This window comes from Triplophysa rosa, linkage group LG17 (genome assembly GCF_024868665.1).
Source record: "Triplophysa rosa linkage group LG17, Trosa_1v2, whole genome shotgun sequence".
Classification (NCBI taxonomy): Eukaryota; Metazoa; Chordata; class Actinopteri; order Cypriniformes; family Nemacheilidae; genus Triplophysa; species Triplophysa rosa.
The window spans coordinates 22,273,207-22,285,275 of NC_079906.1; the positions used below are offsets into that span (position 1 = coordinate 22,273,207).

Sequence of the window (12,069 nt, forward strand, 5' to 3'; positions counted from 1 at the left end):
CATTTTTGCAGGTTTAGTCCTCCATATATGTGTGCTATCAGGGATTACAGTACAAAGTGAATTACATTACTACAATAACAAACATCTCCAGTTACCTGCTCTCTGTCCGCCATTGTCCCGCTGCCTGCATATCGCACATGAGCGCGCCGATGACGTATGTCTGTGTGAACAGGGTGCGCAGTGGGATGCAAAATACGCTGACTGAAAATGTACACATGACGTATCATTGCCCTCGGACCGAGGGCAGTAATTGGTCCAACGTTTTTTGACCCTACGCCTTTCACAGAAGATATATAATCATAAAAATACCAATGTTTCGCTTTACTTATTGATTGCTATCAGGATGTTAAGAGACTTCCAACCAGCATGACAAAAAACGTTTCTGGACAGGATTGCTTACTCAGCCTTTAAAATACTCCAAACAGGTCGGAACCCAGTAGTTATATGGATTTTGTCCAGGAGAGGGTGCTGTTCTTCGTCGTCTTGTTTTACGCGATTTTATGGCTAGTCAACTAAACATTTCAAACACATTTACATTTATTCATTTGTCAGACGCTTTTATCCAAAGCTTTTGCTCTATACGTGCTTTATAAGTGGAGAGACTTTAAGAACGGTGTGCTTTAAGAGGCCGTTTACACAACAGCGTTTTCAACTAAAAACGGAAAACTTTTTATGCGTTTTGGCTGTTCTTTTACACGACAACAGCGTTTTGGGGGACTGAAAACACAAACGTTTGAGAGTATAGAGTTATAATCATCAAATTAAAAGAAATAAACATTTGAAATATATCAGTCTGTGTGTAATGAATGAATATAATATACAAGTTTCACTTTTTGAATGGAATTAGTGAAATAAATCAACTTTTTGATGATATTCTAATTATATGACCAGCACCTGTATATTCTATTCCCTTTTGTGCTATTGTTATTACTTGTTTTATTTCATGTGTATTCCAATTCTGAGAGCAGTCAGTGAGAGAACATTTTGCTGTAATGTTTATTAACTGCTGGAATCAGTACAGCCAGAGACCCCTGGTCTTCCAGTACCAGTGCTGTGAGGAAGGATGCTGTGGTGGGCCTAGGAGAGGTATAAAAACTGTGACACACAAATGTACTTTGGGTTTATAATTAACTCTATAGTAGAGTTTGACAACAATCCTAATGGTGTCTGCATGTACAGACATTTGAACTTAACTGTTCATTAGGTCATAATTATTAATTAGGTGGACACAATGACAGTCAGGCAAGAGTGAAAAACAAGTATAATCACAGACAGCCATACAGATGTATTAAAATGGCAGAGTTAGAGAGTTAAAACATTTGAGAAAATGGAGAATCAGACAGACAATATGTACAGTGTCAACAGAGAGAAACAAGGAGAATCCAACAGACAGAGAGTGACAAAGAACAACGTACTTTAGAGAATGACACTAACAGCAGACAAATGGCATAAACAGACAGCACACAGACTTTACAACATCATCCTCAGATTCATTTTCTTTTGTTTTTACTGTGTGTGTGTGTGTACATTTGTTATAAACGTATGCCCTTAGAAAGTACAAAGCATAGTTTGCCAGTCACACACAATACATGTTTAAATATCTGTCACATGGTACTGCTTACATTGTTTCACCATCTGTACACAAATGTAAGTAGTGAATGCCTGTGTCGGTGGGTTGGGCTGTCAGGGTGTTGTTCCAAACCTGTATAAATGTCTTTGTTCTGATGAACAAGAAACATATTTGGAAAAATGTTAGCAACTGACATTTCTGCGACATCATTGCCTGTCTGTTGAAAACAAAATGAGATATTTTGAAGAATTTAGGATAGCAATCAGTTCTGGGGCACCTTTGACTATACCATTGAATTTTGTCCTACTATGGTAGTCAGTGGTGTCCCAGAAATGTCAGTTGCTAACATTCTTTTTTTTTTACAGTGTATAAACTCATGTCTCTGCTTTAGAGCCAAAAATAATTCATAGAAGTTCATTATTAATATGCTGTGTTTCAATAATGTGTACATTTTGCGTGTTGACTTTGCTGAGGGTTGTGGTAAACAATGGTATGACACACCTTATACACACCTTAACCATCTGACTTTCAGTAATGTCGTGTTTCTTCCTCCCTTTTTATAAATAGATGCCATGTCCAAGAATAATGAACATGCATGCTTATATTTTTCATGGTGAAGACACTTTGGCCCAATAATAAAATATGCAAATGTGAACACACACACACACACACACACACACACGCACACACACACAATCTGCTGCAAAAATGTGAATGTTTGATTAGTCCCGAGGCATATGAAATCCCTTAAGAAAACATGGGACATCTCCTCTTAAAAGTTCACGTAACTTTCTCATCCACCAAAATCTGAGAGGTGACTTTAGTTAAAAAACCATTCATAGATATCATGAGCTTCTTGATATTCCTTGTGTCTCGCTACATGATCGCAGGCCGTGCAAATCGCCAGAACAAACTCTTGATTCTGTAATATTAAATGAGGTCGTGCTGAGAAATGTCTCCTCCAGTTAAAGTACCTGCGATACGCATCTTCATCTCTGTCCAGCTGCGTCAGATATTCTGCCAGTGACTTTGCGTCTGGGAAGTCGTCCACGTGAATGAAGGCGTCACGCGGTGCAAACCTCTCATAGTTCTTTCTGGGAGGTCCCAGCACCACAGGTACAGTACCTGCTGACAGAGGTCCGTTAAACTTTTCCGTGATGTAGTCCTTGTGGATGGAATTCTCAAAAGACAGATAAAATTTGCAGCTGGCTATGGTGGGATAATAGTCTTCATCAGATAGTCTCCCAGCATAAGCGCTTCCAAACATGTGCACAGTGATGTACTTTTTAAGTTCATTGTAGTAAGTGTTCCTCTTGCCGACACCTGTATGGGCAGCATTGTTACTTACGATCCAACAGACCAGTTTGTCCTTTTTGGGAATTGTAAAATCCTCATTTGGAGTTTTGTTGCTGGTCAGTCTCAGCCGCACAGGAATGTCAGCGTCCTCTCTATAACTGAGAGTCAGATTAAAGAGGTTTTCAATCCCTGGAATTTTCTGCGTGTTTGTTGGCGATTCTAAATGAAGCCAGATCCACTTTTGGAACGGGGGACGAGGAGATGGTGGAAGGGTGGACAGGTCCCAACTAATACCCCGGTGATAAACAAGCACAGCGTCTGAACTGCTGTAGAGAGCTCTATCGTCCGTCAGGTGACAGCCGTCAATATTGTAAAGAGTTTTACAGTCCTTAAGATCAAATCTGTAATTTTCAGGCCAGACCCATAATAAAAGTACAGGTTTCTCCACTGTTTCATCAGCAATCGAGTTGTTCATCTCTTCATGGTGTCCATCTGAGTGTTGTTTGAATTGAGGTAGTCGAGGTGGACAGCTGGTCAGAGGTGAAGTCCAGAAATACAAGAGGATCAGAGAGACGAGAGCGGCAATAGCCACTAAACCAGTCAGACGGCCCACAGGAATTCCAGTTAAACTTGTGCTTGACATTCTTTGATTTGAATGAGAATGAATAAAAAAAATTGTTCATCTTTATCGTCAGTATGTAAAATGTATTTTTATGCTAAACAATTTAAACAATACATTGTCGGGTGTATGAGGGGCTAAACCACAGTTACTTGCCTAAAGGCATCTTATGATATGATTTTATGACCAATGAATTTGCAGCTATAACGACAAATAAAAAAGCCATTCTCCATTGGTAATACACTGTAAAAAATGACACAGCTATTTACTTTAAAAAATTAAGGTAACAGTATTACACAAAATATTTTTAAGTACTTTAAAGCATATTTTTAACGCAATATTCCACGAATAAATCAAGTAAAATTACCTAAAATATTTAAGCAATTGGAGATAACTTCTTGATCTTTTTTAACTTTAGTTTAACATTCATTATTGTTTGTAACATATATGATGTACAAGTAAGCTGAGAGTTGACTCAGTACTGACATTAGCATCATTTGCTGTTCACTGTGTGAAAAAACAAACAGCTTGAGCTCTCCCACAACCTAAGCACAAGCACCACTCTTCTGAAAGATGGTAACCACGAAACTCAGAAATACAAACAGAATATCTTCTAAATCTTAAAGACAACTGAACAATAAACACTATCAAGTCTTTCATTTTATTCTAAAGCACATAAAATAGCACTTTTTCACAAAAATGACTCTCCTAATGCTGTCGCATGCAGAGCATGCTGGGAACTCTAAATTCACTGCTCAGTTAGGGAAATTAACTTAAATAATTCATGTAGTTCCACCACAAAATAATTAAATAAAGATCCTTTATCCAATTTTAAGTGGGTTGAACATGATAAAATTAAGTTGAATTCACTCAATTATTTGTGCATTTAGAATTCCAAGATATTTCTATAATTTTAACTTAAATTTTGGTTAAAAAAACAAGAACACAATTGTATTAAGTCAAGTTTACTCAATTAATTTCATGAAATCTACTATGACACAGAATCATTTTTTACAGTGTATCGGCTGAAAGTGGTTTCAGTTTCTCATGAGTAAATAAGACTCTAAAACGAATGTAGATACTTTTACTCACCTGTTTTCTAAGCTTCTTAGAATAAATGTTTGTTGTGTTCCACACCAGGAAATAACCGCTGTTGTAGAACACAGAAAACACTTCATAAGAGTTGCATGAGAATATGAGAATGTCATTGTTCTGTCATGCTTCAGTGCTTGAAATCTCATGCATCATACTGACCAATCACAGTTCAGTGTTCAAACACTACAGTCGGCTCAGTTTTCCAACACACCTTTACTGGTCCATCAAGATCTGATGCCAGGACTAAACGGCTTGTAATAAAATGGGTGAAGTAGTGTTGTCACGATACCAAATTTTTGACTTCGATACAATACCTAAGAAAAGTATTTCAATACCAATACTAAATGGATACCATGCAAAAGGAACATACAGGAAGTAATTAAATAAAAAATGATGAAACATAAATAACTTAAAATTCTGTTATTTTATTTTTTACTCTTACAACTTACACTGTGTTTCTGCCTTGCTTTTTGAGCATGTCTTCCCCCTTATTTAAAAATAACATGTCACCACACAGACCTACATATGAGTGTCAGGTGTCAATCTATGATACAGTCCTAAATGTGTACCTGTCTCAGTGTTTGCTGCTGTCTACTAAGGTGAAACGAGAAAATAAACAGTTTAAACTTAAATTAATCTACATGAATACTAGCTAAGACCTTAAAGCATGGTTCAATTCATTCACTTCAATACATAAAAATTCATTAAAAACATTACATAATGCATTCTGACATGAACTAACAATAAATCTCTTTTTACAGCATTTATTAATTTGTTTATGTAACTTAATACAAATCTAGTTGTTTATTCATATTCGTTCATTGATAAATGTTAACAAATACAACTGTTAATATTTTAAATTGATTGAAATATTTATTAAATCCGTTGAAATGAACCATTAAGATGAATAAATGCTGTAGAAGTATTAGTACCCATTATTAGTTCATGTTAGCTAACTAATGTTTAGAAATGGACCTAGTTGTAAAGCGTTATCAATAGCCTGTCACAAAATAAATCCTAAAGCATTATACAGGCTATTGTTATCATTCACATACGCTACCTGTCAATTTTAAAGCTCTTTAAACGAAATGCTTTGCCAAGCTGATCATGTTGGCCCGTTTGGTCCGCAGATTTTGCACAGATGGACTTCGTCTGCACTTTGCCGCACGCTTTAACTCGGCTATAATGCCCCTTTGCGCATCTGCGTCACTGACAAGTATAGTTGACAAACGGAAAAGGCACTTAATTTTTGCCGCCATGACTTTCATTTCGTCGTCACCCCGAAATCTGCAGCGCAAATACGAGGAAAGAAAGTTGTACGCGTCCACTGACTGAAGAGAGCGCAGAGAGCATATGCGCGCACACATACGGCTGCCGCAAATGGACGCATTTCAGTATGTGTTTTCTCTGAAACGCGCGCGTCATTAAAGTACCGGTACGAAATAAATGAGAAATTGGTATCGGTTTAACAGAAGGGTATTGCGGTACTTTTCTATTACCGGTGTATCGTGTAACATAGGGTGACGTTTGTTTTAAGTCAGATGGATTATAGATAAGTGTCTCACGATTTGAATAATAATTAATGACACAAGTTTCTTTCTAAAGAAAAAAACTGTTAACAAGTCAGATCTATTTCACCATTTTTTACCTGATGATTTGTGGAGATGTGTGTGAAAGAATGGTCACGCAGACATTTAAAATTCTTTCATCATTTACTCAAACCTGTATGATTTTATTTCTTTTGTAGAACACAAAAGACAGAAAAGTAAATGTTGATAAACAAACAACATTGGCCTGCAGTGACTTGAACTCTGTACATCTAGGTATTTTCCACCCGTGTACATTAAATCGTGCTCTAGGTTCTCTACTTCATTTCCACGAAAAGCACATGCATCTCTGTTCAAACAAACGCCTGCACTGTGTAGTTCGATGCCTGAAGTGTGTATCATTTCCCTGTTCCTTGTTCCCGTTTTTACGTCAGGGAAATGATATACTGTACATGATATTCCACCGGCGAAAGTGTAGTGAGAAAAACGTGTTATCAAGTTTTACCTCCCTCAAACTCATCATCTTTCCTTTCTATGGCGTTTATCCAGACCCATTTAAGCGCGCAGAACAGTTCCACGAGCGTATAAACACTCCCTCGCGTGAGTGCATTTATGAACAGTACTCGCGTACGGAAAATAATCCTTGCGAGAGCGCATTTCTGCTCCGCGTGCAGAAAACGAAGGGCCCTATGGTACACCCGGCGCAAAGCGCAGCGCAAGTGTTTTTGCTAGTTTCCGCCCGACGCAGTTCTCATTTTCCCGTCCTGCGCCGCGTTGTTTAAATAGCAAATGCATTTGCACTCATTTGTGCGCCCATGATCTAAAAAAAGAGGTGTTTTCAGGCGCATTGTTGGCGCGTTGCTATTTTGAGGAAATGAAAATAGACTGCGCCATAGACCAACTCAAACCTGGTCTAATGTCAATGGCTCAATATTAATTTTTGTTATTTAAAGAGCGCGTTAGTAGAAATGCGCCTCTGGGTGGGTCCACAACGCGTTTTCGCTTTACTTATTACACAGAGGGAAGCGCAGCAGCACACAAACATGCCAAATATAAAAAATTAATGGTGTACAATGTAAAAGATTATTAAATTTGTGTACATAAAGATAAAAATCCGGCTTGTCCTGTAGACGCAGCAAACACAAAACGTTTTTACAACTTTTAACAACGTTGCATTTTGGTTACAATTAGGTAAGGTTGCAGTACAATGTTTTAAAAACCACACCCTATATTTCAAAAAATATGCAACCAAAATAAAACGTTTTTAAAACGTAAAAAAATACCAAAGTGGTATGTTTTCTTAAAGTACTTTAAAAACGTAAATGTCACGTGTGTTTACAAGGAAAACAAAACCTGACCAAGCGGTAACTTTGTGACACGTTTTATTTAGGTGTTAAAATAACGTAATCTCCAAGTTGCAATAAGACATTCAAAAAACATTGTGATAGTACCAAAATATAACCAGACTAAATTCCAACGTTTAATTATATATTTGTATTATGATTACTGTTATTATTATTGTGTATGATCTCTACGTTATTTTCTGCAGTCTACTTTTACTCGACCTCTGCACATGCTCGATAAAGAAACTATTGTCATGGGTGTAAGTGTCATGACTCTGCCTCATCATGTCATGTCTATTCTTGGTCTTGTGCCAGAGTCATGACAAAGCCTTTAGGTTTGGTGTGAGAAAGACATGGCATTGTTTACTATTGACATGCCATGTGCTTTCTCGTGTCTCGTCTTTGGCCCCGCCCCTCTCGTTCCCTGTATAGCTTTCCTGCTGTGTCTCATTACCCACACCTGCCCATTGTTATCTTCCTTTGTTAGTCTCCCTATTTAATGCCCTTGTGTTTGCTGTCCTGTGCTGAATCGTTTTGTTATTATCTCGTGTGTACGCTCGTGTTCGGACTACGTTGCCTTACCTTGCCTGACCTACCCCAGCTGTTTGTAAGATGTTGTGTCGCTGTCTTGTTTAGTTTATTTTTGCCCCTTCGAGGGAAGTGTTTTGTTTTTGAGTTCCTGTTGTAGTTATCGTGTCCTGTTTTCCCCATAGTGGGTTTTTGTTTTCTGTTTTGCCGATCTTTATTAAAGTCTTGTGTTAACCCCTTCACCACCGCCTGTCTGCGCTTGGGTTCTTCGCCACTCAAAACCTGACAGTAAGTATATATTAGGCCTACTAAAAAATGCCATAGCTTAATATAGTGTTTGTTGTTGCATTCGTTCTTCCAATTATTGGTTATTCAAAAACACCAATATAATAACACAGCAATAGCTTTTTTATTTTTGTCAACATTTCTTTCGTTTCTGTGTACAGTCTCTAGTGCAGCCGTCATCAATCTCAGTCTTAAATATTAAACGCGTTTAATACAATCTTAGTGAAGACTACTGATAACGACTGGCTTATAAACATTAAGACACCACACATTGAACGATTTTATCTGTCTCATGTAAACAAAGCCTGAGGCTGACAACAAAACAAAAGATCAGCGGTTATGATCAAATTCCATCCTAATTTTAGTGAAAACTGTTAAGTGTTCCCGGCTCTATAGGCGTTTTGTTTTCAATATATGTTCCTAATGTTTGTATTTTATTTTTTCAACTCGAGATATAGCCTGTTTTTTGTGTTATTAAATGTTTTATGGTTTGTTCATAACATTTGCCTTATTGTATCATTTCTATTCTAAAAATATAAATATATTACAGAGACTATTTTCATATTGCCTTGCAGTAAATACAGTACTTGCATTGTTGTTGTAATTGTCATTAAAATTCGTAAGACTTTGCATACCTTTGTTTCTTGTCCAGTGATGTTTTAATGTTGTTATCGTTTTAAAGAAAATGTTTTATTAAATATGCGTTATAGCCTTCTGTGTTTACATTTCAAATAGGAATAATGAACTGCAAGGTGGGATACATGCAATGCACAACCAAAAGGATGGAGACCTTTATAGGTTTGGCTGATTTGCACATTTTCTTTTAGTTATTCCCACTTTTTGGGGTAAACGTGTTGGGAAAACGTGCAAAAATGCGCGACATAAGATGTGAAAATAACGTTATTAAAACGTCCCAGGGTGACTTAACAACGTAAAAGTAACGTTGAAAAAACGTTTCTGTCACGTTGTGAAAACACGTATTTCTAACGTGTTTATTAATGACATTTTGTCGTATTAAATACGTTGGATAGAAACGTTACCACAACCTTTTCACAACGTGAAAAAAAGTTTTTACAATGTTTTTGTTTGCTGGGGATTGTCTGCTTGCGCGCTTTAACCTCACGCACGAGCAGATGCGTTTCCTCTCATTTTCCAGCTCTTGCAAATTCCGCTGTGTAAATAGCGAATCCGCCATGGCGCGAGCGCAGCTGGCTCTTAAAGGGAATGAGAGACGAGACTCTGTTACACCCAAAAAACACCCATAAGGACCCGTCCACACCAGGGCGATAATCGTGCGCGTTTGTCGTCGATGTTTAACGCGTCGTGACTAAACAAAGGGCGCCCATGTGAGTGTGCACACCGACGCGGAAAACGCCAGGCGTAAAATCATCTTTTTTTTACACGCCTCGGGCTCATTTTTTTGGTTTGACGCCGCGTTAAAAACTGGCCTTCCAATGAGATTGGCGCTTTTGTTCACGTGCCTGGAGCTGCTGAAGTTACAGTAAAGCAAGACTTGGGGGCGCTTAAGCACAAAACGGTCTTGCCGAGCATACATTGCACGCTGTTGTGTATTGTGTGTGTTGAGCTAAGGCTGTGGGGTGATACGAATTGGTGTATGATTTAGTTGATGATTTTTATTCAGTTGTGATGTGTAATGTTGGTATGTTTTTACCCTCCCCGTTTAGTATTATGATTTACTGTTTTGATGTTTGTCCCCCACAGTAAATGTTTGATTGTTCTTTTATCTTACTCAAAAATTGATCAGAAGCGGTGGGGATTTGAGGTGCCATCTTTTTGTTTTGTAAACTTCCTTTATTATTGTTTTTCTCTTAGTGAGGAAGTTTAGGGTAGTAAATTGTCTTTTGTTTCTTTTTTCTTTGTAAGAGGTTATTTAGCAACAATGGGTTTAGTTAGCTGCCCCGTTTTGTTTATTATTTTGGCACTTTTCTCCCGACAAAATGCTTCTTTAATAAATGAGAGTAAGAGAAAAAAATAAAAGAATTTAAATGAGTACAACTTGTTTTGCGGATTTATTTATGTTTCTCCTCTGACCCTAGACCAGGGGCATAACAATACGTTTTGAAAAACGTTTAAAAAAATGTTGAACTATGTATTTATATTTTATCTTGATATGGTTGGTCCTTTCTAAATGTTGTATATTGAAGCTGTTCCCATAACTGACCTTGATAATCAACAGGTGTAAGCAATTTAAACTATATGTTTGAATCTATACTTACTACTGTTGTCTTTGTGCACTGTATGCCGAAGATCTTTTGGTCGAAACGTTGCCTTTTTTAATTAATGTTTTTTGTAAATAAAGGGAGAATTACAGTGTGCAGATCTTCTTATGCACAAATATACAATGAACTCCCCAAGGGGTTTGCATCTCCATCTCAGACAGTCTACAGGTAAATATCTGATTGTGATGTACAGTGCTGTGTTGAAATTTAATCATCGTTAAGGTATGTACAGACTGGGACGCTAATCGCACGCGCTTATCACCTGCATTTTTCGAGACGTTTTTCGGCGTTCATACCCAAACGATTTGCACTGGCGATGAGCTGAGGGAATGTGCAAATTCACTCCCTGACATAGATGGCGCTTAATGAAAAACAGAAACACCCCGGTACACAAGGTGCCGCTTCACAACTTTATGCGTTCTGACACTCGCTTGTTACATAGAAGAAGAATTCATCTTGGTTCCTCTTCATCAGTAGCTGTGTCTCGTTTCGGAAGGCTGCGTCCTTGTGTCCTCCAGAGGTCTCGTACTATAAAGGATGTGGTATACAGAGGATTCTCAACTTAGAATTAAACGAGACATCCTTCATAGGACATACTGGCAGAAAAGGAAACAGGAAGTACCACGTTGCTATGACAACACGTTGCACTCGCACACCTGTCAAATTAATTAAAATGATTTCAACATGATTAGGTAAAAAGTTGGTAACTTTCTACCCTAAACAATGCCAAAAGTTTTGAAAAATGCCAACAATTTTTGCCTTACTGTTTCAAAATGTTTCAAAATCACTAAATGTAACGCCCTCACCGCCTGGTGAGGTGAAATAAACAGTTAGGAAAGAAACCACAGGAGTCAGAGCTGCTGCATCTTCCGAAGCTGTGTATTAACTTCATAAACAATAATACAACACTTTTTGTTTTTTTCTGACAAATCACATCATTCACATCACATTCGCTGACCCACATAAGATTTGCAATTCGGAATAATAGTCAACCCATACAAATTACATTCGCTACTATTTAGACAATTTTTACAGCAATGAAACAAATAATTTTCACAAACACATCGAAATACATATGACATGCAAAGTATTATTATACAATTTCTTGCCACACGAATTCCTTATTAATATACTTAACTACTTCAATAACCAAAGTCTCGCTGAAACCACATGGTCTCCGTAGCTAGCATGACTAGCCGAAGCGATAAAACACTCAAACATAACAAAAACATCGTTTACATCACTTCATACAATAACATTCATATCGTATCTGAATATCAACATGTTTAAAGACATTTTGGTGTCCTTCTATTCACATTTCATACCTGGTGAGGTGAAATAAACAGTTAGGAAAGAAACCACAGGAGTCAGACCTGCTGCATCTTCCGAAGCTGTGTATTAACTTGAGCAGCGCGCGTCCCTCTCCCCCCACCAGGTGACCGCTCAGAGAAAGACAAAAGTAATCGACCCGGATCAACTGATCCAAAACACTCAGTAAGTTACCCTCTATTGTCATTGTCAACATATTAGAACTTACACCACATAA

General features: G+C 37.6%; 1 protein-coding gene across 2 annotated transcripts; it reads right to left on the reverse strand.

The window, feature by feature from the left end:
* Positions 1-990: 990 nt before the first annotated feature.
* On the reverse strand, positions 991-4,787 carry LOC130568662 (4-galactosyl-N-acetylglucosaminide 3-alpha-L-fucosyltransferase 9-like). Of its 2 annotated transcripts, XM_057357666.1 has the most exons (3): positions 4,740-4,787; positions 4,578-4,635; positions 991-3,510 (listed from the first exon to the last, which is right to left on the reverse strand). In XM_057357666.1, exon 3 carries the CDS (start codon positions 3,507-3,509, stop codon positions 2,391-2,393), a length of 1,119 nt encoding a protein of 372 aa, XP_057213649.1. In that variant the 5' UTR covers position 3,510; positions 4,578-4,635; positions 4,740-4,787; the 3' UTR covers positions 991-2,390. The 2 variants fall into 2 exon arrangements, with proteins under 2 accessions (XP_057213649.1, XP_057213648.1); XM_057357665.1 differs by lacking the exon at positions 4,740-4,787 and having other exon boundaries at positions 4,578-4,710.
* Between the last annotated feature and the right edge of the window lie 7,282 nt (positions 4,788-12,069).

Excerpts from the sequence above, each read along its gene's own strand:
- LOC130568662 (XM_057357665.1), bottom strand. The coding sequence starts at position 4,693 with ATGACATTCTCATATTCTCATGCAACTCTTATGAAGTGTTTTCTGTGT. Across the intron at positions 3,511-4,577 it reads CTAAGAAGCTTAGAAAACAG|AATGTCAAGCACAAGTTTAA; the intron begins GTGAGTAAAAGT and ends TTCAAATCAAAG.